The 24442-nt window shown below is 61.7% G+C and overlaps 14 protein-coding genes across 14 annotated transcripts; 9 read left to right on the plus strand and 5 right to left on the minus strand.

Annotated features, from left to right (window-relative positions):
- Positions 1-4: 4 nt before the first annotated feature.
- On the plus strand, positions 5-3452 carry OSTLU_25819 (predicted protein; the record flags this gene model as incomplete). Its single annotated transcript, XM_001422417.1, has 1 exon — positions 5-3452. The coding sequence occupies one exon, from the start codon at positions 5-7 to the stop codon at positions 3395-3397; it is 3393 nt and encodes a 1130-aa protein (XP_001422454.1). The 3' UTR covers positions 3398-3452.
- A 255-nt stretch (positions 3453-3707) lies between these two features.
- OSTLU_43499 (predicted protein) lies at positions 3708-5096 on the plus strand (the record flags this gene model as incomplete). The annotated part of the gene is made up of 1 exon (XM_001422418.1): positions 3708-5096. The coding sequence occupies one exon, from the start codon at positions 3708-3710 to the stop codon at positions 5094-5096; it is 1389 nt and encodes a 462-aa protein (XP_001422455.1).
- A 178-nt stretch (positions 5097-5274) lies between these two features.
- On the plus strand, positions 5275-6568 carry RPP0 (Cytosolic 80S ribosomal protein P0; Cytosolic 60S large ribosomal subunit protein P0). Its single transcript, XM_001422419.1, has 2 exons — positions 5275-5584; positions 5715-6568. The coding sequence occupies exons 1-2, from the start codon at positions 5453-5455 to the stop codon at positions 6522-6524; spliced, it is 942 nt and encodes a 313-aa protein (XP_001422456.1). The 5' UTR covers positions 5275-5452; the 3' UTR covers positions 6525-6568.
- Positions 6569-6727: 159 nt separating this feature from the next.
- OSTLU_29308 (predicted protein) lies at positions 6728-7642 on the minus strand (the record flags this gene model as incomplete). Its single annotated transcript, XM_001422597.1, has 1 exon — positions 6728-7642. The coding sequence occupies one exon, from the start codon at positions 7640-7642 to the stop codon at positions 6728-6730; it is 915 nt and encodes a 304-aa protein (XP_001422634.1).
- A 758-nt stretch (positions 7643-8400) lies between these two features.
- OSTLU_29309 (predicted protein) lies at positions 8401-8850 on the plus strand (the record flags this gene model as incomplete). The annotated part of the gene is made up of 1 exon (XM_001422420.1): positions 8401-8850. One exon carries the CDS (start codon positions 8401-8403, stop codon positions 8848-8850), a length of 450 nt encoding a protein of 149 aa, XP_001422457.1.
- Positions 8851-8954: 104 nt separating this feature from the next.
- OSTLU_29310 (predicted protein) lies at positions 8955-9830 on the minus strand (the record flags this gene model as incomplete). Its single annotated transcript, XM_001422598.1, has 1 exon — positions 8955-9830. The coding sequence occupies one exon, from the start codon at positions 9828-9830 to the stop codon at positions 8955-8957; it is 876 nt and encodes a 291-aa protein (XP_001422635.1).
- A 370-nt stretch (positions 9831-10200) lies between these two features.
- psbO (psbO, PSII-O, OEE1, photosystem II polypeptide, oxygen evolving enhancer 1) lies at positions 10201-11972 on the plus strand. The gene is made up of 3 exons (XM_001422421.1): positions 10201-10301; positions 10613-10715; positions 10997-11972. Exons 1-3 carry the CDS (start codon positions 10234-10236, stop codon positions 11732-11734), a joined length of 909 nt encoding a protein of 302 aa, XP_001422458.1. The 5' UTR covers positions 10201-10233; the 3' UTR covers positions 11735-11972.
- Positions 11973-11994: 22 nt separating this feature from the next.
- Positions 11995-12810, minus strand: OSTLU_43543 (predicted protein; the record flags this gene model as incomplete). Its single annotated transcript, XM_001422599.1, has 1 exon — positions 11995-12810. The coding sequence occupies one exon, from the start codon at positions 12808-12810 to the stop codon at positions 11995-11997; it is 816 nt and encodes a 271-aa protein (XP_001422636.1).
- Positions 12811-13441: 631 nt separating this feature from the next.
- On the plus strand, positions 13442-13933 carry OSTLU_43627 (predicted protein; the record flags this gene model as incomplete). The annotated part of the gene is made up of 1 exon (XM_001422422.1): positions 13442-13933. A coding segment is annotated over one exon (492 nt), but the record flags the coding sequence as incomplete, so codon positions are not given.
- Positions 13934-14381: 448 nt separating this feature from the next.
- OSTLU_29315 (predicted protein) lies at positions 14382-15190 on the minus strand (the record flags this gene model as incomplete). Its single annotated transcript, XM_001422600.1, has 1 exon — positions 14382-15190. One exon carries the CDS (start codon positions 15188-15190, stop codon positions 14813-14815), a length of 378 nt encoding a protein of 125 aa, XP_001422637.1. The 3' UTR covers positions 14382-14812.
- A 56-nt stretch (positions 15191-15246) lies between these two features.
- On the minus strand, positions 15247-16740 carry OSTLU_94041 (predicted protein; the record flags this gene model as incomplete). Its single annotated transcript, XM_001422601.1, has 1 exon — positions 15247-16740. The coding sequence occupies one exon, from the start codon at positions 16738-16740 to the stop codon at positions 15247-15249; it is 1494 nt and encodes a 497-aa protein (XP_001422638.1).
- A 545-nt stretch (positions 16741-17285) lies between these two features.
- On the plus strand, positions 17286-18875 carry OSTLU_43434 (chloroplast lysine N-methyltransferase; the record flags this gene model as incomplete). Its single annotated transcript, XM_001422423.1, has 1 exon — positions 17286-18875. One exon carries the CDS (start codon positions 17286-17288, stop codon positions 18873-18875), a length of 1590 nt encoding a protein of 529 aa, XP_001422460.1.
- Positions 18876-19304: 429 nt separating this feature from the next.
- On the plus strand, positions 19305-23156 carry OSTLU_29318 (predicted protein; the record flags this gene model as incomplete). The annotated part of the gene is made up of 1 exon (XM_001422424.1): positions 19305-23156. The coding sequence occupies one exon, from the start codon at positions 19305-19307 to the stop codon at positions 23154-23156; it is 3852 nt and encodes a 1283-aa protein (XP_001422461.1).
- A 411-nt stretch (positions 23157-23567) lies between these two features.
- On the plus strand, positions 23568-24437 carry OSTLU_18927 (predicted protein; the record flags this gene model as incomplete). The annotated part of the gene is made up of 1 exon (XM_001422425.1): positions 23568-24437. The coding sequence occupies one exon, from the start codon at positions 23568-23570 to the stop codon at positions 24435-24437; it is 870 nt and encodes a 289-aa protein (XP_001422462.1).
- Between the last annotated feature and the right edge of the window lie 5 nt (positions 24438-24442).

Consider the following 24442-nt stretch of genomic DNA (forward strand, 5'->3'; position numbering starts at 1 on the left):
CCCGATGGCGCCACCGTCCGAACCCGCGCCCGAGCTCGAGGCCGACGTCAAGGCGTACGCCTCGTCTCTTGGGTTCGCTCCTCGCGCGAGCGACGGCGCCGTCACCCGCGGCTTCGACGACCGAGACTTCCGCGCGGAACACTTGAGAAAGAAGGAGGCGGCGGCGGCGCGGCGCGCGAAAGAAAAGTCATCGACGACGCGCGAGGACGACGCGCGAGACGACGGCGAGCGCGGCAGAGGAAAGAAACGCGCGCAGACGAACGATGCTCGCGCGAACGCGTCACAAAAAGCGACGCGGGACAAGGCAAACGATGGGAAGAAGACGTCGCGGGACGACGGCGACGGCGACGGCGACGGCGACGCGGCGGCTCGAGAGCGGCCGTCGGGAAAGAAACGACCGTGGAATCCAGGGGCGGGGCCTATGCCGAGTAAAGGCGATGTAAAGGGAGGTAAATCGAATCGCGATGGTGGTGCGAATGCGAGCGCGTCGGGGGGGGCGTGGTACGAGGCGAGCGAGGCTTTGGACGCCGAACTCGGGAGCGCTGGCAAGCGCGGGAAATCCAAGTCGGAACCGACGCGCGGTGAGCTGGAAGAGAAGGAACGCATGGCGAAGAATGCGCTAGAAGATCGAGTGAACACGTACGCCAAACGCATGCAGCGACACAGCGATGCAAACGCGAAATGGTTGGAGATGGTTCGCACAAACGGTACGGCGAGCGATAAAGTAGCCGCCAACGTGTTGAGCGTGACCGAGGACCCAGCGGCGAACTTGAAAGCGCTGGAGAATTTACTAGGAATCGTCGAACGCGCTCGAGCGAGTGGGGGCAAACGTGGGGCTGTGCAATCGATCACCGCGCTCGAGACGTTGTTTCGGGAAAGCCTGCTCCCCGATCGAAAGCTGCGATATTTTAGCGAACAGCCCCTCTCGGTGGCGGCGAGTGCCCCGCACGAACGCAAGCGATTGATGTACTGGTACGTCGAAGACTCTATTAAGCGTATGTACTTGCGGTTCATTGCGGCTTTGGATGAGTTATCTCGAGATCCTTTGCCGATTCTCAAGGAAAAGTCTTTGAAGAGCGCGTACGCACTACTCAAATCCAAACCCGAAGGCGAGCGTCAGTTGTTGAACATAATGGTCAACAAACTCGGCGATCCGTCGAGAAAAATCGCATCCAGCGCGTCGTATTTGTGTTTAGAGCTCATCAAGGCGCACCCTGCGATGAAGCGCATCGTCGCACGAGAGGTGGAAGCGTTCACGTTTCGAAGAGGCGTGGGATTGAAGGCGCAGTACTACGCCGCGGTGATGATGAATCAAATTCCTCTCGGGCACAAGGGCGATGGACCGGCGTTGGCTGAGCAGCTCATCGAGGCGTACTTTGGATTGTTTCAGTATTTGTACAATTTGTCGCTGAAGAAAGATCCCGCGAAAGAAGAAGAGGCTAAGCCCGAGGTGAAGAAGAAGGACAAAAAACGTCATCGAGACGGTGGCCGGGGTCGCGGCGGTCGCGGCGGTCGCGGCGGTCGCGGTGGCCGTGGACGCGGTGGTAAGGATAGCAACAAACCAACACAACCAGTGCAAATCGGTGCAGGCGTTGACGCTCGAGTCGTCTCCGCCTTACTCACGGGAATCAATCGCGCGTTTCCGTACGTGGCGAGCGAAAAAATGGACGCTCTCATCGATCGCATCTCTCCCGCCTTGTTCACTATTGCGCACTCTCCAAATCTCAGTGGGGCGTTGCAAGCGATGATGTTGCTATTTCAGTTGCTATCGGCTCGTTCATCAGTGAGCGATCGATATTATCGCGCACTGTACGCCTTGCTGTTGCATCCGGGACTGTTGCGATCGGCGAACAATGCGCAAGTATTATCGCTTATTTTCAAGAGCTTGCGCGAGGACGTCGTTCCGAAGCGCTCGGCGGCGATGGTGAAACGTTTGTTACAAGTGGCTTCGCAAGCACCGGCTACGTTCGCGTGCGGTGCGCTCATGGCGGTTAGTGAGTTTTTGTCGAAGCAGCCTTCGCACTGGAACGCCATTCGAGTACCGCGAGAGACTGAAGAGGATGGCGTCGAGCACTTCAGCGACGTCAGAGACGACGAAGACGAAACAAACGAAGGGACTGGGTTGTTTGAGGGCGATAAAACGACGGAAAGAACGCCCAAAGCGACGAAAAGTGACAGCGAAAAGTCCTCAGATGATGACGAGGATGCCGACCAAGCCAACGCCGTCGATGGCGAAAAAGGCTCGAACCGAGTCGGCGGGCCGAGCGAGCGATACGACATGGAGAAGCGAGAGCCCATGTACGCGCGCGCGGAAACTTCGTGCTGGTGGGAACTCAATGTTCTCGCCGCGAACGCTCACCCGTCAGTCTCCGCGATGTCCCGCACTTTGCTCGAAGGCAAGCCAATTGAATACGACGGCGATCCTCTCTCTGACATGACGCTCACCGTGTTCCTTGACAAATGGTTGCAGAAGAAGCCGAAGAAAAGATCCAAGGGTGGTTCTCTAGTCATGCGAGCGTTGGAATCCGACGCGAGCGCGGCGTACATGCCCGGCACGGACGAATTTGCGTCGCTCATGGAGTCCGAAGTTGACCCTTCCGACGTCTTCTTTCATCGCTACTTTGCCAACAAGACGGAGAAGGCGGCGGCGAAGAAGAAAAAGGCGGACAAGAAAACGACAGACGACGACGACCAGGCAGAATCCGAGTCAGATGCCGACGGCGAGCTCCCGAAGAAGAAATTCGACGACAGCGAATCCGAAGGCGACGACAGCGAAGACGAACTCGCGGTGGAGGAAATCAACATCAACGACGCCTCCGACTCGGAGGACGACGAAGAGCTCGCGATTCCACTCAAGAAGATCCGCAAGAACGATTTCAAGGAGGATAGCGACGACGCCGCGGACGAAGAGTTCGGCAAGTCTGAGCGCCAGGAAGAAGCGATCGAAGACGAGCGATACGATTTGGACGCCTTCGCGGCGGCGTACGGCAGACAACCCGGGTACTTGATTCGCGAAGCCGCAGAGCGCGAGAGAGCGGCGGAAGCGAAGGCGATCGAGGCGATCAAACGCGCGGTTCAGCGCACGCCCACGGGTGCAAACGATGAAGACACCATCGACGACGACTTTACCGCCGGCGGCGTCTTCGCCTCGGCCGAAGAATACGAAACCATGATCAACACCGACGCCGTCAACGCCGTGGATCCGAACAAGCTCGACGACGACGAAGCCGACGACGAGGAAGCTGACATCGAAGTCAACGACGACGACGACGACGACGACGACGACGACGACGACGACGACGACGAGCCATCGCCGCCACCATCGAAAAAGACCAAACCGTCTCCGTCGTCGTCCTCGAAGAAGACGTCCGAGCGCCGTCGCTCGCGCGCCGAATAGCGCCGCGACGTCCGCGTCGAATCGTGTAGTCACTCCGCGTCGTTACGCGGCGTAGGGTAAAGGGAAGACGTTGTAGTACAATGCCATCGTTCGCGTTTCCTTCCTTCGCGCGCTCGCGACCGAACTCCACACCGGCGCGTCCTCGCGTCCTCGCGTCCTCGCGTCCTCGCGTCCTCGCGTCCTCGCGCGTCAAAGTCAACCAATTCCCGCCGCCGCGGCGATTCGATTCGATTCGATCGTCACTCGCTCGCGCGCGAGCGTCGAACCGCGCGCGGATCTCGCGACTTTTGCCATCGCGCGAGGACTCGCGATGACCGACATCGGTCTCCCCACGACGTCCGCGCGCGCGCTCACGCGCGTCGAACGCGTCGGCGCGCACTCGCACGTGCGCGGCCTCGGATTGGATGACGCGCTCGATGCGAAGAAATCGTCCCAAGGCTTGGTTGGACAGGTGAAAGCGCGCAAAGCCGCGGGCGTGATCGCGAATATGATACGCGACGGCACGATCGCCGGGCGCGGGGTGCTGATCGCGGGCGCGCCGGGGACGGGGAAGACGGCGATCGCGCACGGAATGGCGAAGACGCTCGGCGAGGAGACGCCGTTCGCGTCCATGGCGGCGAGCGAGATATTCTCGATGGAGATGTCCAAGACGGAGGCTCTGACGCAGGCGTTCCGCAAGGCGATCGGGGTGAGGATAAAGGAAGAGACTGAGATCATCGAGGGAGAGGTGGTGGAGATTGAAATCGATAAACCGGTGGGAGCGCTCGCGAGCGCGCGCGCCAAGACGGGCAAGTTGACCATGAAGACGAGCGATATGGAGACAGTGTACGATTTGGGAACGAAGATGATCGATGCCATCAGTAAGGCAAAGGTGAACGCCGGGGATGTGATCAACATCGATAAGGCGAGCGGAAGAATTACGAAAATTGGGCGGTCGTTTTCGCGGTCGAGAGACTACGACGCCATGGGGGCGACGACCAAGTTTGTGGCGTGCCCGGAAGGGGAGCTTCAAAAGCGTAAAGAGGTGGTGCACACGGTGTCGCTGCACGAAATCGATGTCATCAACTCCCGCACGCAAGGTTTCCTCGCCCTTTTCGCCGGAGACACGGGGGAAATCCGAGCAGAGATTCGCGAGCAAATCGACAATAAAGTTTCCGAGTGGAAGGAGGAGGGCAAGGCTGACATCATCCCGGGCGTGCTTTTCATCGACGAAGTGCACATGCTCGATATCGAGTGCTTTTCTTTCTTGAACCGCGCGTTGGAGAACGAGCTGGCGCCCATTTTAGTCGTCGCCACCAACCGCGGCATCACGAAGATTCGAGGCACCGAGTTCCGCTCGCCTCACGGTATCCCGATCGATCTTCTCGATCGTTTGTTGATCATCCACACCCAAGCTTACGACGAGCGCGAGATGAAGGCAATTTTGGAAATCCGCTGCGAAGAGGAAGACGTCGATCTCGCCGACGACGCCAAGGATTTGTTGTGCAAAATCGCGTGCGAAACCAGTTTGCGTTACGCCATTCAACTCATCTCTGCCGCCTCGCTTCGCGCGAGCAAGCGCAAATCCGCCAAGGTGGACGTCGATGACGTGAGCAAGGTGTACGGGATGTTCTTAGACGTCAAGCGTTCGACGCAGTTCATGCTCGATTATCACCAAGACTACATGTTCAACGAAACCGACACCGCCATGGAGGCGTGAGGCGATCGACGACGATCATTTTCGAATTTATTTCCATCCGTCGAGCGCGCGAACCTTCGCACGAGCGTTGCAATTAATCTCCTAGTATCGAAGATGAGTGAAAAAAACGCGCCGAGACTCACCACACGGACCACACACCGCACGCGCGTCGTCCCATCCCCGCGCCCGTCGCGCGCCGCGCCGCCTCTTCGCGACGCCCGTCGCGTGACGCCCCCTCGCATCGAACGCTAGACGTTTGATACTATCGCGGCGCACGAGTTAAAGAAGTGTAAAACGCTCGCACTCTCCTTGCTGCACGCATAAGCAGTTTGGTCTCGCCGCTGAACCAACCCTCGCGACCACTTCGCAGATTCATCATGCCGTCCGCGGCGCAACTTAAGAAGCAAGGCTACGCCGAACGCGTGCACAAGCTTTTGGATAACTATGATACCGCGCTGTTAGTGCACGCCGATAACGTCGGGTCGAAACAGTTCATGGACATTCGCGCGGTACGTCGATCGATCGATCGCGCGGGACGCTCACCAAAGCCCTAGAGGGTGACCGAGGGCGTTTCGCTTCGCCGCGCCCGTAAATCTCGACCGCGACGACTGACGGTGATGAACTTGTGCGCGCGTCCAGTCGATTCGTCCGGAATCCGTGGTGCTCATGGGTAAGAACACGCTCATGCGCAAGTGCATCTCCAACTATTGCGCCGCCAAGGGCGACGACACGTGGATGATCCTTTCGAACAAGCTCGTGGGTAACGTCGGTATCATCTTCACCAAGGGTGATTTGTTGGATGTTCGTAAGAAGATTCAACAATTCGTCGTGCCGGCGCCGGCGCGCGTCGGCGCCATCGCGCCGGTCGAAGTCGTGGTGCCGGCGGGTCCGACTGGGATGGAACCGTCACAAACGTCCTTCTTCCAAACGCTGAACATCGCGACGAAGATTAACAAGGGTACGATTGAAATCCTCAACGACATCGTCGTGTTACAACCGGGCGACCGTGTTTCATCTTCTGCCGCTGCATTGCTCGGTAAGATGAAGTTCACGCCGTTCACGTACGGTTTGATCGTCATGGAAGTCTACGACAAGGGCGCCATGTACCCGTCCGCCGTCTTGGACATCACCAACGAAACTCTCGAGAAGAAGTTTATGTCCGGTGTCGCCCAAGTCGCGTCGCTTTCCTTGGCGTCTGGCTACCCGACCCTCGCGTCCGTGCCGCACTCCATCGTCAACGCGTACAAGAACGTCCTCGCCATCTCCATTGGTACCGACTACACGTTCGAGTTGGCGCAAAAGGTCAAGGACTACCTCGCCAACCCGGGCGCTTTCGCGTCCGCGGCTCCGGCTGCGGGTGGCGATGCTGCCGCCGGCGGTGCCGCCAAGGCTGCCGCCGTCGAGGAAGAGGAAGAAGAGGCCGAAATGGACTTCGACTTGTTCGATTAATCTCGAGAAAAGAATGGTGTTCCTTAGGAAATGCTAGACAATTTGTTGTGATCGACGCTAAAGATTTACAGCTCAAATCGCGACTCGCCGCGCCTGAAGTTTCGCGAAAAGAAGAAACGAGGAGCATCGCTGGGGGATTGTCCAAAGAATACCATTATCAACGCTAAATAATTACAACTGAAAACGCAATTCCATGCGTCTCGCTATTCTTCGATAAGCCTGCGCACGCTGCGCAGCTCGGCTTCGACGGCTTCAAGCGAAAAGTCGCCCGAGGTCGTCGGCGTCGGGGATGGCGCGCTCATCATTTCCCCGAACCCCTCTTCAGCAAGATTTCGCGCCGCGGACGATGAAATCGCAGCGCCAGCGAAACTACAATCCGAACCCTCATTCGCGGCGACAAAATCCGTCGCACATCCGTCGAACGTCCCCGTTTCCGACGTCTCGTCAATTTCTTCCAACCGAAGCATCGCGCTCACGGGCGCCTCTAACTCCACTAAGTTTTTACACAGCTCAATCGTCTCAATCGTGAGCGCTCTTACGAAGTCATGTCTTTCGCGCATCGATTCCACCACACTCGCTATCTTTTGCAAAAATTGCTCCGCCGATAGCGAATCGTCGACGTTACCGTTCTCTTGTATATCGTCTTCGAATCTTCCCGAGAGCGTTCGCGCGGGCGTCGAGCCGCCGAACGCTACCGCGAACGCACCCGGCTCTTCGCTCATCGTTCGCTTGTGCATCGCACGCTTCCTAGCCTGCGCGACGATGCTCGTACTCTTTGTCGGTTGCACCCAACTCGGCCCTTTGATGACGTCTTTACTCGCCGCACCGACCTCATCACCGCGATACTTTTGAAACGACGCTCTTTGCGTGACAACATCCATGTCCACGCTCATACCTCGTCCTTTGATCGGCGTCGTTCTCGTCGACAGCGACGTCGGCGGTAGACCGCCGTCGCCGCCCGCTCTCTTCTCCTTGCTCGCGCCGTGCGAAAATCGCCTATCCGCGAGCTCGCCCACGACACCATCGTCCACGGCTCGCACGTGCGACGCGCTCGCGTACGCGTTCAACGCCGTCCCAGAGCTCTTCCCGAACGACGCTTCCTTCTTCGGCGACGTCATCACTCGACTCGCGCTCGCGGCGCCGCGCGGCGACTCCCCGAGCGCGCGCGCCGACCGTCGCCCCATCCCCGTCCCGACCCGCTCCGCGTTCGTCTGCGCCGCGCGCGACGCGGCGTGTCCATCGCCTCTCCCTCGCGTCGCGTTCGCGCCTTTCCCGCGCGCTCGCTCGCTCGCGCGCGCCCCGTCGTCGACATCGCCGTCTTTGAATTCGAACGCCCGCGCGTCGTCGTCGTTCGTCGTCGCCGTCGTCGTCGCCGTCGTCGTCGAGCGCGGCGACGACGCGTCATCGCGATGCGGTTTCGTGCACGCGCATCCCATGGCGCGTCGTCTTCGCGACGCGACGCGACGCGACGCGATGTGATGTTTGTCGCGAGGCGTCGTCGGTCGTTACACGTCGTCGCGCCGCGATGCGCGCGTACTTGGTGCGTCACGCGCAGAGCGAGAACAACGTCCTGCGCGCGCCCGGGCTGGACAACGCCGAGCGAAGCGCCGACCCCGGGGTCACGGCGAGGGGCTGCCGACAGATGGATGCGCTCGAGGCGCGTTTCGCGAGACTGCGCGCCGAGACGGCGAGAGGGATCGCGCTGTACGCGTCACCGATGCGTCGGTGCTTGCTCACGGCGAACGCGATGGCGCGAGGGATGCGGACGCGGGCCAAGGTGATGATCGACGCGCACGAGCACGGCGGATGCTTTCGCGGCGCGCGCGGACGAGACGCGGACGCGGACGGGACGAGTCGAGCGATCGGCGAGCGCGGGATGACGAGAGATGAGATCGAGAGCGAGTTCGAGCTCGTGGATGCGAGCGATGTGCCGACGATCGGGTGGTGGGACGCCTCGCGAGGGTGCGAGACGGTGGCGGAGGCGCAGACGCGCGCGCGCGGCGTGGCGAAGTATTTAATGCACAAGGCGCGCGCGATGGCGGCGGGTGAGGAGGAAGAGATGGACGTGTGCATCGTCACGCACGGAATGTTTATCGATATGCTGCTCAAGACGCTGTTCGATGTGCCGAGAACGCGAGGAAAGCAGGGGGCGCTGTTTTGCTCGCAAAACGCGTGCGTGCACGAACTTCATCTTGACATCGCCGAAGACGGCGATTCGGTGGGATTGCAGGTGTTTAACGACGTCACGCACATTCCCGAAGAGGCACGCTCGGGTGGCACCGTCGACGGGCTCTCGGAGGCGTACACGAACGAAGGTTCGGCGTGAGACGCGTTCGAGTCGGCGTAAGTTTCGCCGTAATATTTTACAGTACATTTGATGTTGCAATATATCTAGGTTTGAGCTAAGCACGAGCGCTTGTCGTTTGCGCACTACAGACGAGCCTTCTTCCCGCTTCGCATGAACGGTCGCAGGCTCCATTCGATGTCGCAATCGTCCATTTCCACCGTCCCGAGCTTGATTTGGTACAAGCGCATCTCGAACCTCGGACCGATTTCCGTGAGCGCGACTGATTTCGCCCCTTTCGGCATCTCATACATGTGATGGCGCAAAGAAATATAATCAGCATCGTTCGCAAACGTCACGACGCGCTTTGACTTCGCCTTGGGCTCGGGGAACAAGTGCTTCAGCACCGTCGCCGTGCGCTTGCCGAGCGGCGACGTAAAATTTTCTAAAATCAAGTGCGGAAACACCTCGCTGACGTGACCGATGTCCTGATCCTTGATATCGTGCCGCATCACCGTGTTGGACAACCCAAAGTAACACGTCGGCCCGAACGGTAGGTGCGAAATCACCAACCCATCCGGCTCGCCCCGGTGTTCGTGCACCATGACTAAATCCGTGAACCCGCCGTTTCGACACAAATCCACCAAATCCGGCAAGATTTGACTCCCGCGGTTGATCCTTTGCGACGTGGGAAACAACAACTTGAGCTCTTTCGCGAATTGTTGCAACCGACTCGACGGATCTCGCGACGTCGTCAGAAGCACTCTCGGTTCCCGTTCCGCCGCCTTCGCGTACTCGTCGTCAATCACCCCTCGCGCCCCGTACGACGCCGTCTTCGCGTCTTCCGCGTGCACTTCCTCCCGCAATCGCGCTTCTTCCTTCCGCAACTCCGTCGGGATCGCCTTGCCGTCCTCCAGGCACTGTCGAATCGTTCGTTTCTTTTCGTACAGCTCGCGCTCCTTGCCTTCGAGCGATTTTCGATACACAAACTCTCGCCGCAGGCGCGCCGTGCGTCGAAGCATGCCGACGAATCACGGGGCGTTCGAACCCGAACGCGTCGCGCCGTCGCGTCGGTCCGTCGCGCCGTCGCGTCCGCGTCGACGTCGTCGCCCCGTTCGACGCGTCGCGCACTTCGGCCGCCGCCGCCGCGCGCGACGGCGCGACGTCGCCCGGCGCCGGACGCGCCGCGCGCGCCGTACGCGACGCGATCGAACCGCCATCAAACGTCGCGCGTCGATCGCATCATAAAACGACGACCGCGTCGAATGATGGCGCCGCGAACCATCATTCGCCGCATGGGGTTTACGCGATGGATCGATAAAAATCATCCGCGCGCGATCCGAACGCGCCCGCGTCGTCCCGGCGCGCGCGCGCCCGCGCGGGGCGTCACAACGCGCGCGCGCTCTCTCGACACACCGATCGATCATGGCGTCTCTCACGCAATCCGCCGTTTTCGGCAAGAAGTTCACGACCGTGAAGGCGTCCACGAAGCGGTGCGTGCGCGCGCGCGCGTCGACGACGATCGAATCGCCCGCGCGCGATCGATCGCGTATCCCGTTCGCGATAGGGTGATGGCGACGGCGATGGCCGGCGCGCCGGCGCGCGTCGTCGCGGCGTCGTCGCGATCGAGCGGAATTCCGCGCGAAAGGAATTTCACGCGTCGATCGCGCGACGCCGCGAGACGCGAGACGCGTCGCCGTCGCCGTCGCCGCCGTCGACATCGATCGATCCACGTCCACGATCGCGCGTCGCGCTCGATCTCGAGACTGACGAACGTCGTCGCGTTCGCGCGTCTCGTCCACAGCGCCACCAAGACCACGGTCGCTCGCGCGTCGATGAACGACTTCGCGGAGAAGGTGTCCAAGGCGTCCGTCGCGCTCGGCGTCGCCGGTGCCGTGCTCGCGCAGGTGCGTCGAACGAATCGAATCCTCGAACGAGATACGAGCGCGCGATACGGTTGGGGCGTGCGCGCGCGAGGGAGAGACGACGCGCGCGGGTCGGCGCGTCGGACGTCGAGTGGGCGTTCGTCGGACGCAGAAAATTGCCCGCGACGCGGACGGCGACGCGCGGCGCGCGCGCCGACGGCGTCGACGTCGCGCGTTCGCGCGTTCGCGCCATCGTGAAACGCCCCGTATCGCGAGAGATCTCTGGACTGACGAATTTGAAACCCTTTTGTATGCGCAAACAGTCTGCGGGTGCTGTCACGTACGACGAACTCCAAGGCTTGACGTACTTGCAAGTCAAGGGTACTGGCTTGGCGAACACGTGCCCGGTCGTCGAAGGTGGTGTGTCCGGCAAGGAAATCAAGGCTGGTGACTACGCCCTCGAGCGATTCTGCATGGAACCGACCTCGTTCACGGTGAAGGAAGAGTCGCAATTCAAGCAAGGCGAATCCGAGTTCTCGAAGACGCGCTTGATGACGCGCTTGACGTACACCCTCGACGGCATGACTGGCTCCTTCAAGGTTGGCTCCGATGGCTCCGTCAACGTCCAAGAGAACGATGGCCTCGACTACGCCCCGGTCACCGTGCAATTGCCGGGTGGCGAGCGCGTGCCGTTCTTGTTCACGCTCAAGGAGTTCACTGGCAAGGGTAACACGTCCCAGTTCGGCGGCGACTTCGTCGTCCCGTCTTACCGTGGTTCTTCTTTCCTCGACCCGAAGGGCCGTGGTGGTTCCACTGGTTACGACAACGCCGTCGCCCTCCCGGCGCGCGCTGACTCCGAGGAACTCCAAAAGGAGAACCAAAAGAACACCGCCGCGCTCAAGGGCTCCGCCGTGTTCAACGTCGCCAAGTACGACCCGGCCACCGGTGAAATCGCCGGCGTTTTCGAGTCCATCCAGCCGTCTGACACTGATCTTGGCGCCAAGGTGCCGAAGGATGTTAAGATCACCGGCCTTTGGTATGCCAACCTTGGCAGCAAGTAGACGACAGGATTACGCTGTATGAGCTGCGCGATGGCGATTTAGTGACGTTGTGCGCGTCACGCTGTATGCGAACCGAGTAGTCAATTTGGTGACGTACGAAATAGAGTACCTTAGAATGTGTCGATGATCCGTGACGGGCGGTGTCGCGTCAGCGATTCCACACGCCGCGATTATTTCGGCGCTTGCGAAACCTGATTTCTCCGCAAAGATATGTAACGAACAGAGTTTCAACTTCCACAATCCTTAAAACGCTAAATCATCTACTCGCTTCGTCGCTCGCGATAGTATCCGCCTCTCGCAGGATCGAGCGCGGCCAAATTTTGAAACATTTCCCGCGGGTGTTCGTCTCCGAGCGACGCGAGCGCTAGGAGCGGCCACTTGCACGTCGGCTCGAGATCGCTCACCTCGCGACACGTCTGTCGCTCTCGTTCGAGCAATGATTCACGATCTTTCGCGTCTTCGATCGCTCGAGCCCGCGACGTGAGCCATCTATGATACATCCACGCGCTCTGATCTTCGGGTTCGGTGTAAAACGCGTTCGAAGCGAGCTCAAACTCTCGCTCGAGTGTCTCCGCGTCCGCCGCGCCGCGAGATTCCAAAATCGCGCTTCGATAGTGCCACGCGCTGTAATTGCTGAAATTGTTCTCAATCTTCGTCAGCGTGTACTGCAGCTCCTCATCTACGCCGCGACCGAGTTTCTCCGCCACGAACCGCCTGTACGCCCAGCAATGAAAGTTTCTATCGTCCGCGTTTAACATGTCCGCGCACAGCTTTGCCTCGCGTTCGAGCGTCTCTCTCGCCTTTCCCTCCTCCGTCCCGAACGCCTCGATCATCCTTCGCAGGACCCATTTCCTATGATACCAGCTCGGATAACTCTTCGGATTATTCCTCAACGCCGTCTCGCTCACCCTGAGTTCGTCGCTCCACCAATCGCCTTCGCCTTCGCCTTCGCCTTCGTCTCCGCCTTCGCTCGTCGTCGCCGCGTCCCCCGTTCGCGCCTCGATCGTCTCTCGTCGATAATTCCACGCCGTCAAAATCTCTGGACACAAACCTAAGAGTTTTTCACACGCCTTCATCGACGCCTCGTCTCGCGCGCCGGCCGCGCGTCGTCGCAACACGTCCGTCTATCGCGGTCGAGTCGCCCATCGTTCGCGCCATCAGTCAGTCCGGTGTTCGCGCCTCTTTCGCGCCTCTTTCGCGCGCTCGCGTCGGCGCACCTCGAGCGCCTTGAACGCGCCGACGCGCGCCGCGTTCGCGCGCCGTCGCGCGTCGCGTTCGTCGACCGTCTGTCGTCGTCGTCCGTGCATGACGACACGACGCGACGACGAGTGACGCCACAGCGACGCGCGTCGACGCCGCGGCGCGCGCGATGGCGTCCGCGGCGCGCGCGACGACGGCGTCCGCGGCGCGCGCGACGACGGCGTCCGCGGCGCGCGCGCGAACGCGACGCGCGGCGAACGCGACGACGCGAGAGCGTCGACGACGAGGGACGTCGACGACGACGACGACGACGACGGCGCGCGCGCTGAGCGCGCGGACGAGCGACGACGCGGAAGCGGCGGGGGTGATCGATCCGTATCGTCACGCGCAGGGCGCGTGCGAGGTGAGACCGAAGCGAGCGCGAGCGACGCGATCGAGGGGAGGAGGCGCGACGCGACGCGACGCGACGGGCGACTGACGACGCGAGCGGTGCTCGTGAATGGATAGGTGGACATAACGCTGCAGACGACGACGACGGAGAACGGCGCGGTGAAGGCGATGGTGTTCAGCACGACGGCGCCGGTGGACGTGCTCGAGGTCGAACGGCTGTGCGCGTGCGCGGGCTGGCCGGATAGACCGCGAGCGAAGTTGAAGCGCGCGCTCGAAAATTCGTTCATGGTGGCGACGCTGTACGAGTGCGACGTGGACGCGAGCACGGGGAACGTCGGAGAGACGTCGCGAGGACGGTTGGTGGGGTGCGCGCGAGCGACGAGCGACCACGTGTTCAACTCTACGCTGTGGGACATCATCGTCGACCCGGAATATCAGGGCAAGGGTCTGGGGAAAGCGTTAGTGCAGCAGATGATTCGTTCGCTCTTGGCGCGCGACGTGGCGAACGTGACGCTTTTCGCCGATCAAGACGTGATTCCGTTTTATCGCGCGCTCGGATTCGTGCAAGACCCGGAGGGGATCAAGGGCATGTTTTTGTACCCCGAATAGACTCTCTTCACCACGAACCATGCTGTATAATTACCACAAACGATGAATGAACCTATTCCTACGCGCCACCGAGACTCAAGATTTCTCGCGCCAGCGCTTTGCTCGACGTCGTCGTGAGCTGCTCGACGAGCGATCGTTTCGCCTCGCCGTTCCATAGATTGCCGCGGCGCTTCACCATGTCGATGGCGTGCTGGCGAACGCGGTCGTCATCGCACGCCAACGCGTACCGAGTCACCCACGCGGTTCCGGTTTGCGCGAAACGCTCGCTCGGCGCGGCGAGTAGATTGCTCTCGCACGCGTCGACGATGGACACGCCAAAGTCTTCGTCGACGAATGTTTGATCCTTCCAAAACGACGCAAACGCCACGATTCCGCACCGACGGTGCCACAGCGACGCGCCTTTGTCGTGCGCCCACGACAAAATTTTCGGCGCCAACTCGGGATTGTGCTTCCACATCTTCCGCAAAACCTTCGTCGCTAAAGCGTCCGCCACGGCCCAGTCGCCGACGACGGATTTTCCGCGCAACACGTCGCGTTCGAGACGATCGAGCGTCGCCACCGTCGCCAACGCGTTCAACGGTTCGCGTTCGCACAATAAAATCACTCCCGCTTGCTTCGCTTCGCCGTGCGTGTGTCTCAACAGCGCCACGGCGTCGTCCAACCGCGTCGTCATCGCTCGAGCGTCCTCCGTCTCGCCTCGCGCGCGCTTCCTCGTCGGCTTCGGCGCCACCGCGTCGACGCACGCCCGCGTCTGCGGCGTCGTGCACCCGTAAAACGGCGTCGACCCTTTCATGTACGCCGTCAATCGCGCTCGGACGCTCGCGCTTCCCCGTCGTCCGAGCGCCTCGCATATCGCCTCCGCCGTCGCCGTCGTCGCCGTCATTCCGGCGCGTACGTCGCGCACCGCTCCAACGCTTCGTCCGCCTCCGCCGTCGTCCGCACGCCGTTCAGCACGCGACCCTCGGGCAGGAGTTTCACGTTCGGTCCGTCCGCGCACTCGCTCTGGCACCGCGTCGTCTGCACGCGCACGGCGACGCCGAGCTCGAGCTCGCTCGCGCGCCGCGTCAGCGTCTCGAGCGTCCGCAGCGCGCCCTTTCGCTTGCACTCCTTGCTCGCGCACACCAGGGCGCAGCGATCGACGTCGTCGGCGGTCGCGGTCGCGGCGCGCGGTCGCGGTCGCCGCGCGCGGGACGCGCTCGAGCGAGGCGCGGCGACGACGCGCGCGAGCGGACGACGCGCGAGCGAGGCACCGCGCATGGACCGTCGCGGACGCCGGGACGCGCGGCGGCGAGTGAGGACGAGCGAAGACGCCGTTACACCGAAGACGCGGCGCCGAGGAGGTCGTCGCCGTATGCGGCGAGGTAACGCCGGATGATTTCGTCGTCGCCGTCGTCGTCGTCGTCGTCGCGCTCGAGCGAGACGTCGTATTTGATTCTCGGGAAATAGTCCTCTTCTTCGACGTCGCGCGCGACCGCGGCGCGCGGCTCGGCGCGAAGCGCGCCGTCGCCGTCGTCGGCGAGGCGACTCGGCGCTCTGAGACGCGCGATGTCTTCGTCGACGAGTCGAAGCGCGTCGTCGTACGCCTCGGCTTGCGCTTCATCCGTCGGTAACTTTACGTATCCCAAAGCTTTCGGGTCGAACGACGGCGCGTCGAGCGCGCGCGTTCGCGCGTCTCCGTCCTCAGACTCGTCCGAAGCCGTCGCGACTTCGAGTCGCGATCGGCGCACGTCGGCGCTCAAATCTTCCGCCAGACGACGCACCGTGGCGCTCACGTCGTCGTCATCCTCGTCGTCGACGTAATTACGACGGCGAATGACTTGATACCGGTCGCCGTCGTCTTCGTCTTCTTCTTCGCCGTCGACGAACGACGCCGATACGATGGCTTCCCGAAGCGAATCGATTTCGCGTTGAAGAAATTCCATTTGAGCCGCGCGTTGCCGGCGTTCTTCCTCGTACTCCTCGTCGTATTCCTCCTCGTAGTCGTCGTACTCGCCGTCGTCTTCTTCCGTCGCGTCTTCTTCCTCGCCGTCGCCGTCTTCGACGAAGCCGTAGTGCTCGGCGCCGTACTCTTGCGGGCGAACGCGGTAGTAATTCGGCACCACGCCTTCGTCTATCGGCGTCGCCCGCGCCTCGGCTGGCTCACCCGGGCGAACGATTAGATCCACACCGTACGGAACGAACGGCGAGCTCGAATGCGAAGCGCTGACTTCGTAAAACGCGGGTGCGCTCGATCCGGCGAAAAGACGCGCGCACAAAAACTTCCCACGCTGCGTGTGCTTGTTCAGGTGTTCCGAGCACGCGAAGCGCACGCACGCCGCCCACGTCGCGGCGTCGTCCACGCGTTTTGATCCTTGAACCCAAACGCCCGTGATGGGCTCGTCTTCCGTCCCGCGCGCGGCTTCGCTCAGGAAGACGACGCGCCGCGCGCGATCCAACGTCACGAAACCCGTCGTCGCGCCGCTTTCGTCGCCGCTCGCCGCGCGCGCTTGCGCGGCGACGGATGCGTCGTTTGTGGCCAATCGAGGCGGATGAATCGGCGTCAACTCAAAGCTACAAGACGGCACGTTGATGGCGAACGCCACGCGCAGCGCCGCGGCGTCGCCGTCCCCCCCGCCGTCTCGCGAATCGTCCACCAAAGTCGCCACAGCGCGCGTCGGGCAATACATCGCCGGACACAGAGGCGCGTCGCTCTCGCACGCGGCGTAGAACGCCTCCCGCAGCGTCTCCTCTCGCGCCCACGCCGTCTCGTGCAGCGCGGACGCCGCCGAACGCTCGTCCCCCGAAAAATCCCTCGGCAGCGTCTCCATCGCGATCTCCACGCACCCGTCCTCCAACGCGCTCGAGTAGTGCTCGCAATCGTCCTCCGTCGTCACCGACACGCGCACCGTCTCGCTCGAGTCTCGATTATCCCCGATCAGCGCCGCGCGTCCCGCTTCGTCGTTCCCTCGCGTCCGCGCGACTTTCCCTCGCGTCCCTTTCGCCGCGCTGACCCCATCGCGCGCCGTCGACGCGTCCGCGATCGCCCGCGCCAGCGCGCGCGTCGCGTCACCGTCGAGCCGAACCGTCGTCGGCGCGCTCGTCCCGCTCGACGCCGTCGTCGCCTCGCCCGCGGCGCTCGCGTCCCACAGGATCCCGCGCGTCGACGGGAAGTTCGCGTCGCTCGCGCGCGTTCGCGTCTCGATTCGCGCGTCGACGCGCGTCTCGACGCGCGCGTCGTCGACGCGACGCGCTTCGCGTCGTTCGAAGTACGCGCTGTCGCGCGAGACGCGCGACATGACGCGCGTCGGTGTGCGGCGCATCGGGACGCGCCGCACACCGACGCGCGGCGCGCTCGCGTCGCGACGCGCGCCCGATGACGTCGCGCGTCGCGCGCGACGTCTTCGCGGTCGCGCGATCGCCGCGCGCGACGCGCGGGACGTCGAGACGGCGCGCGCGATGGGGCGACGCGACGACGTCGAAAACGCGTCGCCCGCGGACGCGCGCGAGGCGCGACGCGGCGTCGAGCGCGGATCACGACGCCCTGCACGAGTGGTTATCCGCGAACGGCGCGGACGTGGCGAGCGTGGAGTTTTACGACGCGCGCGCGGGCGACGAGGACGACGGCGGCGACGCGGGGTGGGGCGCGCGAGCGACGCGAGCGCTGGCGCGAGGCGCGAAGGCGATCGTGGTGCCGAAATCGCTGTGGATCACGCCCGAGGTCGGGATGAACGATGATGAACTCGGGAAGGCGCTGCGGGACGAGGACGTCGCCGGTGGATTGGCGCGATGGACGACGTTGGCGTTGACGCTGCTGAAGGAACGCGAACGCGGAGAAGAGTCAAAGTACGCGGCGTACGTGAAGACGCTGCCGGAAGTTTTACACTCGCCGTTGTTTTGGAACGCGGAGGAATTGAGTGAGATTCAAGGGACGCAGCTGTTGGATAACGCGGCGGGGTACGATGGGTACGTGCGGGGGGTGTACGAGACGTTGAGAACGGGGATGTTCGCGAAGCACGCCGACGTCTTCGACGTCGAGGGCGCGTTCAGCGAGGACAACTTTCGATGGGCGTTCGGGATCTTACGCTCGCGCACGATGGCACCGTGCGATGGGGCGAACATCGCGCTCGTGCCTGGCGTAGATTTAGTCAATCACAGCTCGTTGAGTCAGGCGAGATGGCGAGTGAGCGGCGGCGTCGCGGGCGCCGTCGCCGGATTGTTTGGGGGCGGAAAGGGCGACGACGGCGTCTCGGCGCGCGTCGAGTGCGATCGAGCGCTGAACGTGAACGAGCCGTTGTACGTAAATTACAACCCAGAAGGCACGGACACTTCGTTTGCGCTCGATTTCGGGTTCGTGGACACCATCACCCCGAGCCCCGGGTACGCGTTGTCGCTCTCCGTGCCCGAAGACGATCCAAATGTCTTCGACAAGCTCGACGTTTTAGACGTGTGCGGGCTCGGCGAGACCCCGACGTTTACGCTCCGCGCGTACAGCGATCCAGATCCCGACCTCAGAACGTTTTTGCGATTGCTCAACTGCAAAAATCAGGACGCGTTCTTGCTCGAGGCGTTGTTTCGTCAACAGTGCTGGTCGCTCATCTCCGAGCCGCTCTCGCGCGAGAACGAAGCCGACTGCTGCGCGTCCATGACGGACGGCGTCGCCGCCGCCTTATCCGCCTACGCCTCTCGCGCGTTGGACGAAGAAAAAGCCTACCTCATGTCTCCCCCGAGCGCGCGTCGCGCCGCCGCCGGCGACGACGAGCGCGCGCGCGTTCGCAAGGACGTCGCCGTCCGCGTCCGCCTCGCCGAAAAATCCACCCTCATCGAAACCGCCTCCTTCTTCGACGTCATCGCGAGCGGACTGGACGGCATGGAGTACTACCAAGAGCGTCGGCTTCGCTCGTTAAACTTACTCGACGAAGACGGTTCGAGCACGTACGATCCGTTCAACGAAACCATGGCGTGAGCCGCGTCTCGCGTTCTCCGCGCGTCCGTCTCCGATTCGCGCGCGCGCGTCGCGTCTTGTCACCATCGCCATCGCGCGCGCATCTTTCTCTTTCTCTCTCTCTTTCTCTTTCTCACCGCACCGTTCACCTCGTCGCGTTTGTCGCGTCGCGTCTCGCCCTCGCCTCGTCTCGAGTCCCTCCTTCGCCGGTTCGCTCGGTTTAAAGCGACGATCGGGCGCGCGCGATCTTTCGATGCGTGCGCGACACACGTCGCCTCGCGCGCGGCGCGCGCCGTCGCGGCCATGTTCGCGCGCGCGAATCGCGGTCGCGAGACGGTCGACGTCGACGCGGGCGCGCCGACGTCGACGCGCGACGTCGGCGCGCGCGACGACGCGCGCGATGGCGCCGACGACGACGCTGATGACGACGACGTCGATGACGCGTCGACGATGGGCGCGCTGAACGCGCGAACGCTGGCGACGCTCGCGCGAACGGGATCGCGACCGACGTCGCCGAGCGCGCGCGAACGACGCGCGGGAACGGCGACGGAGTCGAGGGCGAGCGAGACGCTGGAGATTCCAACGCGAGAGGTGGATTACGGACGCGGCGGCGCGGGAAGGACGGGATTGAAACCGGGAGACGTCGTGGCGCTCGTGACGCCGGAGGAGGGATACCCGTACGCGTGCGTGAGCGAAATCGACGAGGCGCGAGATGGAGAGCGACGGTATCGATACGCGATCGATGCGGGAGGGAAGGGCGGGAACGCGGCGCTGCGGGAACGCGCGGAGACGCAGTTGGAGGTGTTGCAACATAACGGGTTCGTTGGGTTTCGAAGCGCGTTCGCGAGAGATCGATTGTTGCAAGCGACGCGACACGCGAGAAATCGGTTGGGGTTCGTGAGCGCGAATTTCGGGACGTGGGAGGAGTGGATTTTGGACGAGGAGGAGAAGAGAAAGTTGAACGACGGCGCGTGGACGCGTTGCGAGGTGACGCTGAAGCATCGGCGGTTGGATGCGTATAGACTCAGAGTGACGATGGTGAGGGTCGGCCGCATCGTCGGTGCGGGCGTAGGAGATGGCGAGCAGGAGGAGTATAAGCTTGGCACGAGCGTGTCGCGACAGAGTACGCCGGGCGGGACGACGCGAGCGCTCAGCGCTGTGGATCGCTTTCGATTAACGAGAGAGGGCGAAGCCGCCGAGGGTGGGCGCGGTGCTCCGTCGAGACCTCACGCCATGCACGCCATGGGTGGCGCACTCATGAAAGAGTGGGCGGCGGCGCTCGAAAAAGAAGTCGCCGCGCGTCGCGTCATCGAGCAGGAACTCCACGACCTTCACGAGAGCGACGACAAGCTTAGGGAGTGGGCGCTCACGGAGCTCAACCGCCTACGACAGTTTGCGCAATCAGAAGTCGATTCATTAGCGGCCGAGGTTGAAGAACGTAACAAAAAGATGGTCGATCTTAAGCAGCAGCGGCGTGCGCTGGAACTTCGAGCGAAGATGCTCGAAAGCCTCGACGAAGAGCGATTAAATTCCATCGTCGCTTCGTTTCGTGGGATGCAGCGCGGGACCCTGTTGCGACGGGCTTTCTCACACTGGCGCCGGGAGAGTGGTTCCATGGGCGTGATGCACAACAAGTCGATTGAAAATGCGTTTGCGAGGTACCAAGCGAAAGACTACAAGAAAAATCTTTTGAAGAGGGCATTGGAAGTGTGGCGGCGCGAAGCGTCAAAGGAGAAGCGCGCTCGACGAGTGTACAGCTCCGTGCTCAATCGATATTGCCACGTCGCCTTCAGGACCTGGGCAAGCGAGATGCGCAGTAGCAAACTTCGACGTGAGATCGCAGAGCGTATTGCACCCAGCCGCCGGATCGGTGTTCACCTGAACAACGCTCTGACGATCGGTTTCCAAATGCGCGGCGCGTTGAAGCAGCATCAGTTTCGCCGTTGCGTCGTAGCACACGCGCAAAAGATTACGGGCGTGCGCGTTGATCTCGTCGAAGCAGCTTTCGATTGCGGTGAAGAAATGGAAACTGCGGCTACATATGCGCTCAGCGACTCGCTCAGCGATCCGCTCGGCTCAATAAACCTCGCCCGGGAAGCCGTTTTGAGACACGTGTCTGGAGACGACGTTGCCTCTGGCGCCGTTGTGCACGCGTTCGATCAAGGTATCGCCGTAGCGTCGAGAATGATTCAGGTCCGACAATCGTATATATGGATGAACGCAGACACCGTCGAAGAAGCTGCGGCTCTAACTGTGGCGTACGACCTCGGCGAAAGCTCTGACAACGCGTCAAGTCAAAATCGAGCCATGGCGCGCGGCAAGCTCATCGTCGATGTCTCGAAGCTACCACCGAGAATTTCTCGCTTAATCTTAGGTGCTTTCTACCGCGGTAATTTCGTACGCGACTACGCCGACTCGAGAATGTCGAATATCGACGAGAAAGACGCTTTCTGCGCTGGTTTAGAGGCGGGACTGTGTCAATACAAGCGACGTGAGTTTACTTCGCAGGCGAGATCGCCCGAGGAACTTCGACTGGTCGCCACTGCTTTCGATGGAGGTATCGCGTATGCGTGCTTGTCCTCGACTTCGAACTCGTACACTAAGGTGCAGATGGTTTTAGATTCGGTGGAAGATGAAAATCAGCGAAGTGTGAGCTGGATGCGAGAAACACTCATGACGACGGTTGAAGTCGGCGCCGGCAACGTCGCTTCGACGAATACCGAGTTCCTCTTGCACAAGATTCTCTACCCTCTTCGCACTGATATGATGCGAGCAACACTTCATGCGTGGCGTAAGAAACATCGCGAAAGTAAGGAGGATGAGCTCACGGTGACTCGCTTCCAGAGGCGAGTCAATCGCCGCTTGGTCAAGGAGGCGTTATTCTCGTGGCGCAACTCGGCGTCGTTGAACAAGAAGCGATTCATGATCCTGCGACGCGTCGGTCTGAGGATTAAAAATGCATCCATGGCCAAATATTTCGATACATGGTCTGCAAACGTTGACAAACTCAGCGCTGATCGCGTAAGATTGACTCGTTTTAAGACGCGTTTGACGCATCGACTTCTCGCTGCAGCGTTTGCGGCCTGGGCTGAAGTCTCATCCAAGCGCGATGATCGCCTCGAAAAGATGGCAAACGTGTTGAACAAGCGCATGCGGCGATTTGAACTCTCTAAAGCTTTCGCGGGATGGGCCGACAAGGCTTTTACCGCGATTTCAAATCGTGAAAAGGCGAACAAGTTCATCGCCCGGTATCGCATGAGATTGCTCACGCGAACCCTCTACGGGTGGCACGAAAACGCTCAAAAGTCGAAGTCAAACCGAAAGAAGGTGCAAAAAGTGATATCGCGCTCGCAAAATCGTCTCGCGGCATCGGCATTTTACAAATGGAGAGAGTTAGTCACTTCCAAGTCGCGTCAATTACTGCTGCTACGACGTTTCGTCGATCGAATGCGCAACGGCGTAAAGGCGTCGGCGTTTGACAAGTGGTTCGAAGTGACGCAAAACGAAAAGCGTAAACGTGCCGTCATCACAAAAGTTTTCTCGCGTATCAAGAACGAGCAGATGGCGCACGCGTTCGGGCGCTGGCGCGAGTTCGCCGCGGAGTCGTACGACGCCAAGGTGAACCTACGCAAAATCGTCAGCCGCATGCTGCGCTTGCGTCTTTCACAAAGTTTCACGCTATGGAACGAAAATGTGGTTGAATTGCGACGCCAGCGCGCCGTTCTTGCTCGATTCGTCGGTCGCATGCGCAATCGATGCGTCACGGCCTGCTTTTACGCCTGGGTCGAGGCTCTCGAAGAGCGAAAACGCGCTTCGAAACAAGACGCGTACAGAGACAGACTCGTGGCAAACGTCCTGTGGCGCACGAACCGCTCGACGCTTCGGGCGGCGATGCACCAGTGGCGAATGGTGGTTGAGGAACGCGAGACGCATCGCGAGCTGATCCGACGCAATTTGCGTTCCAAACGCGTGGCACTGAACTTCTTCATGACTTGGTATTGGGACGCCTTTGATGGCGATATTCAATCCACCGTCGCGGACATGTTTGGTCAAACTCGTTCGTATATGAACGAAGCGTTCGATGATTTCGATGAAGGTTCCGCACAGGCCGCGCTCAACTTTGTGGGTTATTACGACGACGACAAAGATATCGTGATCGACTCTCCGCCGCCGCCAACCTGGGAAGGCGACGCGGCTGGTATCCACGACGACGACGACGACGACGATGACGACGACAGACTCTTCCACACGCCCGGGAAAGTCGGCCGTCGAGCCGACGATCAGGACGACTTTACGTATTAGCGCTGCGCGACATCACACCTCGCACGATTGTAATCGTCTAAAAAAGTAACTCGCGACGTCGCCTCGTCGAGCGAGGCGCGTGACCTCCTCCCCGACCGATCCCTTAACGATAAAAAATAATAATCCAAGAGGGTTTTGATCCCCCGACCTTCTCCGCGTTCGCGGTGACGCGCCACACTCGAGCGCGCGCGCCGGAGTCTGGGCGTTCGCCGATGTAAAGGAGACGCGCTTCCACTGCGCCATCGGATCGAGATAGCGCTTTATGTCGTATTATACGACATCATACCAACTAAATGATAAAATTTCAAATTTATCGCCCTCGCGTCGATGATTCGTCCAAAGTTACGGGTTTTCGTTTCGAGCGCGGCCGGCGACGACCGACGCGCGTCGACGCGATTCGACGGCGCCGCGATGTCCGCGTGGACGTCCCCGCTCGAGCTCGGGGACGACGGGCACGATTTCGCGCGCACGCGCATCGACGAACGGCTCGAGCGCGCGCTCGCGGGACGTCGCGGGACGTACGCGCGGAAATCTCTCGCGCGCGCCTTCGTCGCGGACGCGCGCGAGGGCGCTCCGCGCGCGGCGCCGCGCGTCGTCGTCGTCGCCGTGGACAGCGAAGCGGGACGAGAGATCGCGCGCGCCGTCGTCCGAGGGACGCGAGGAAAGAAGTACGGCGCGGTGCTGAGCGCGGATGCGGATTGCGGCGAGGCGGCGCTCGGCGCGGAGGACGGCGACGACGCGTGGACGACGCTGTACGAAAGCGGCGAGGGCGCGCCTCGAGTGGTGATAGCGGAGACGCTGAAGGACATATCGCCGACCGGCGCGCGGGCGTGGGCGCGAGAGACGCTGCGGGCGTGTGGGTGCGAGGAGGGGGGGGAGACGAAGGTGCTCGCGTTGACGTCGTGTTCGGAACACGAGACGAGCGAGGCGGAGATGTCGCTCGGGGCGATCGATCGCGTGGTGGCGTACGCGTTGGATACAACTAGAGTTCGCATGGATCGCGATGGGGCGTGGCCGGCGTCGCCGCGACCGTTACCGGTGGGACTGTTGCTGCGATCGAACGGCGCGGCGGCCATCGCGAGCGCGTGCGAGGCGCTCGGCGTCGCCGCGCGCGTGATTGCGATTCCAGAGAGCGAACCCGTGCGCGTGATCCACGGCGGCGCGGACGTGGGCGCGTCACGAGAGGCGGCGGCGCACGCGAGCGCACTCGTTGGGTGCGCGGTGGAGTGCGAGTTCAAGCCGCGAATGGCGCCGACTCGCGCGGAAAACTTGTACGCGTAGTACGT

This window comes from Ostreococcus lucimarinus, chromosome 20 (genome assembly GCF_000092065.1).
Source record: "Ostreococcus lucimarinus CCE9901 chromosome 20, complete sequence".
NCBI classification, from domain to species: domain Eukaryota; kingdom Viridiplantae; phylum Chlorophyta; class Mamiellophyceae; order Mamiellales; family Bathycoccaceae; genus Ostreococcus; species Ostreococcus sp. 'lucimarinus'.

Coding starts and splice junctions, on each gene's coding strand:
- RPP0 (XM_001422419.1), top strand. CDS start 5,453: ATGCCGTCCGCGGCGCAACTTAAGAAGCAAGGCTACGCCGAACGCGTG. Junction 5,585..5,714: donor AGTTCATGGACATTCGCGCG/GTACGTCGATCG, acceptor GCGCGCGTCCAG/TCGATTCGTCCGGAATCCGT.
- psbO (XM_001422421.1), top strand. CDS start 10,234: ATGGCGTCTCTCACGCAATCCGCCGTTTTCGGCAAGAAGTTCACGACC. Junction 10,302..10,612: donor GTGAAGGCGTCCACGAAGCG/GTGCGTGCGCGC, acceptor TCTCGTCCACAG/CGCCACCAAGACCACGGTCG. Junction 10,716..10,996: donor CCGGTGCCGTGCTCGCGCAG/GTGCGTCGAACG, acceptor ATGCGCAAACAG/TCTGCGGGTGCTGTCACGTA.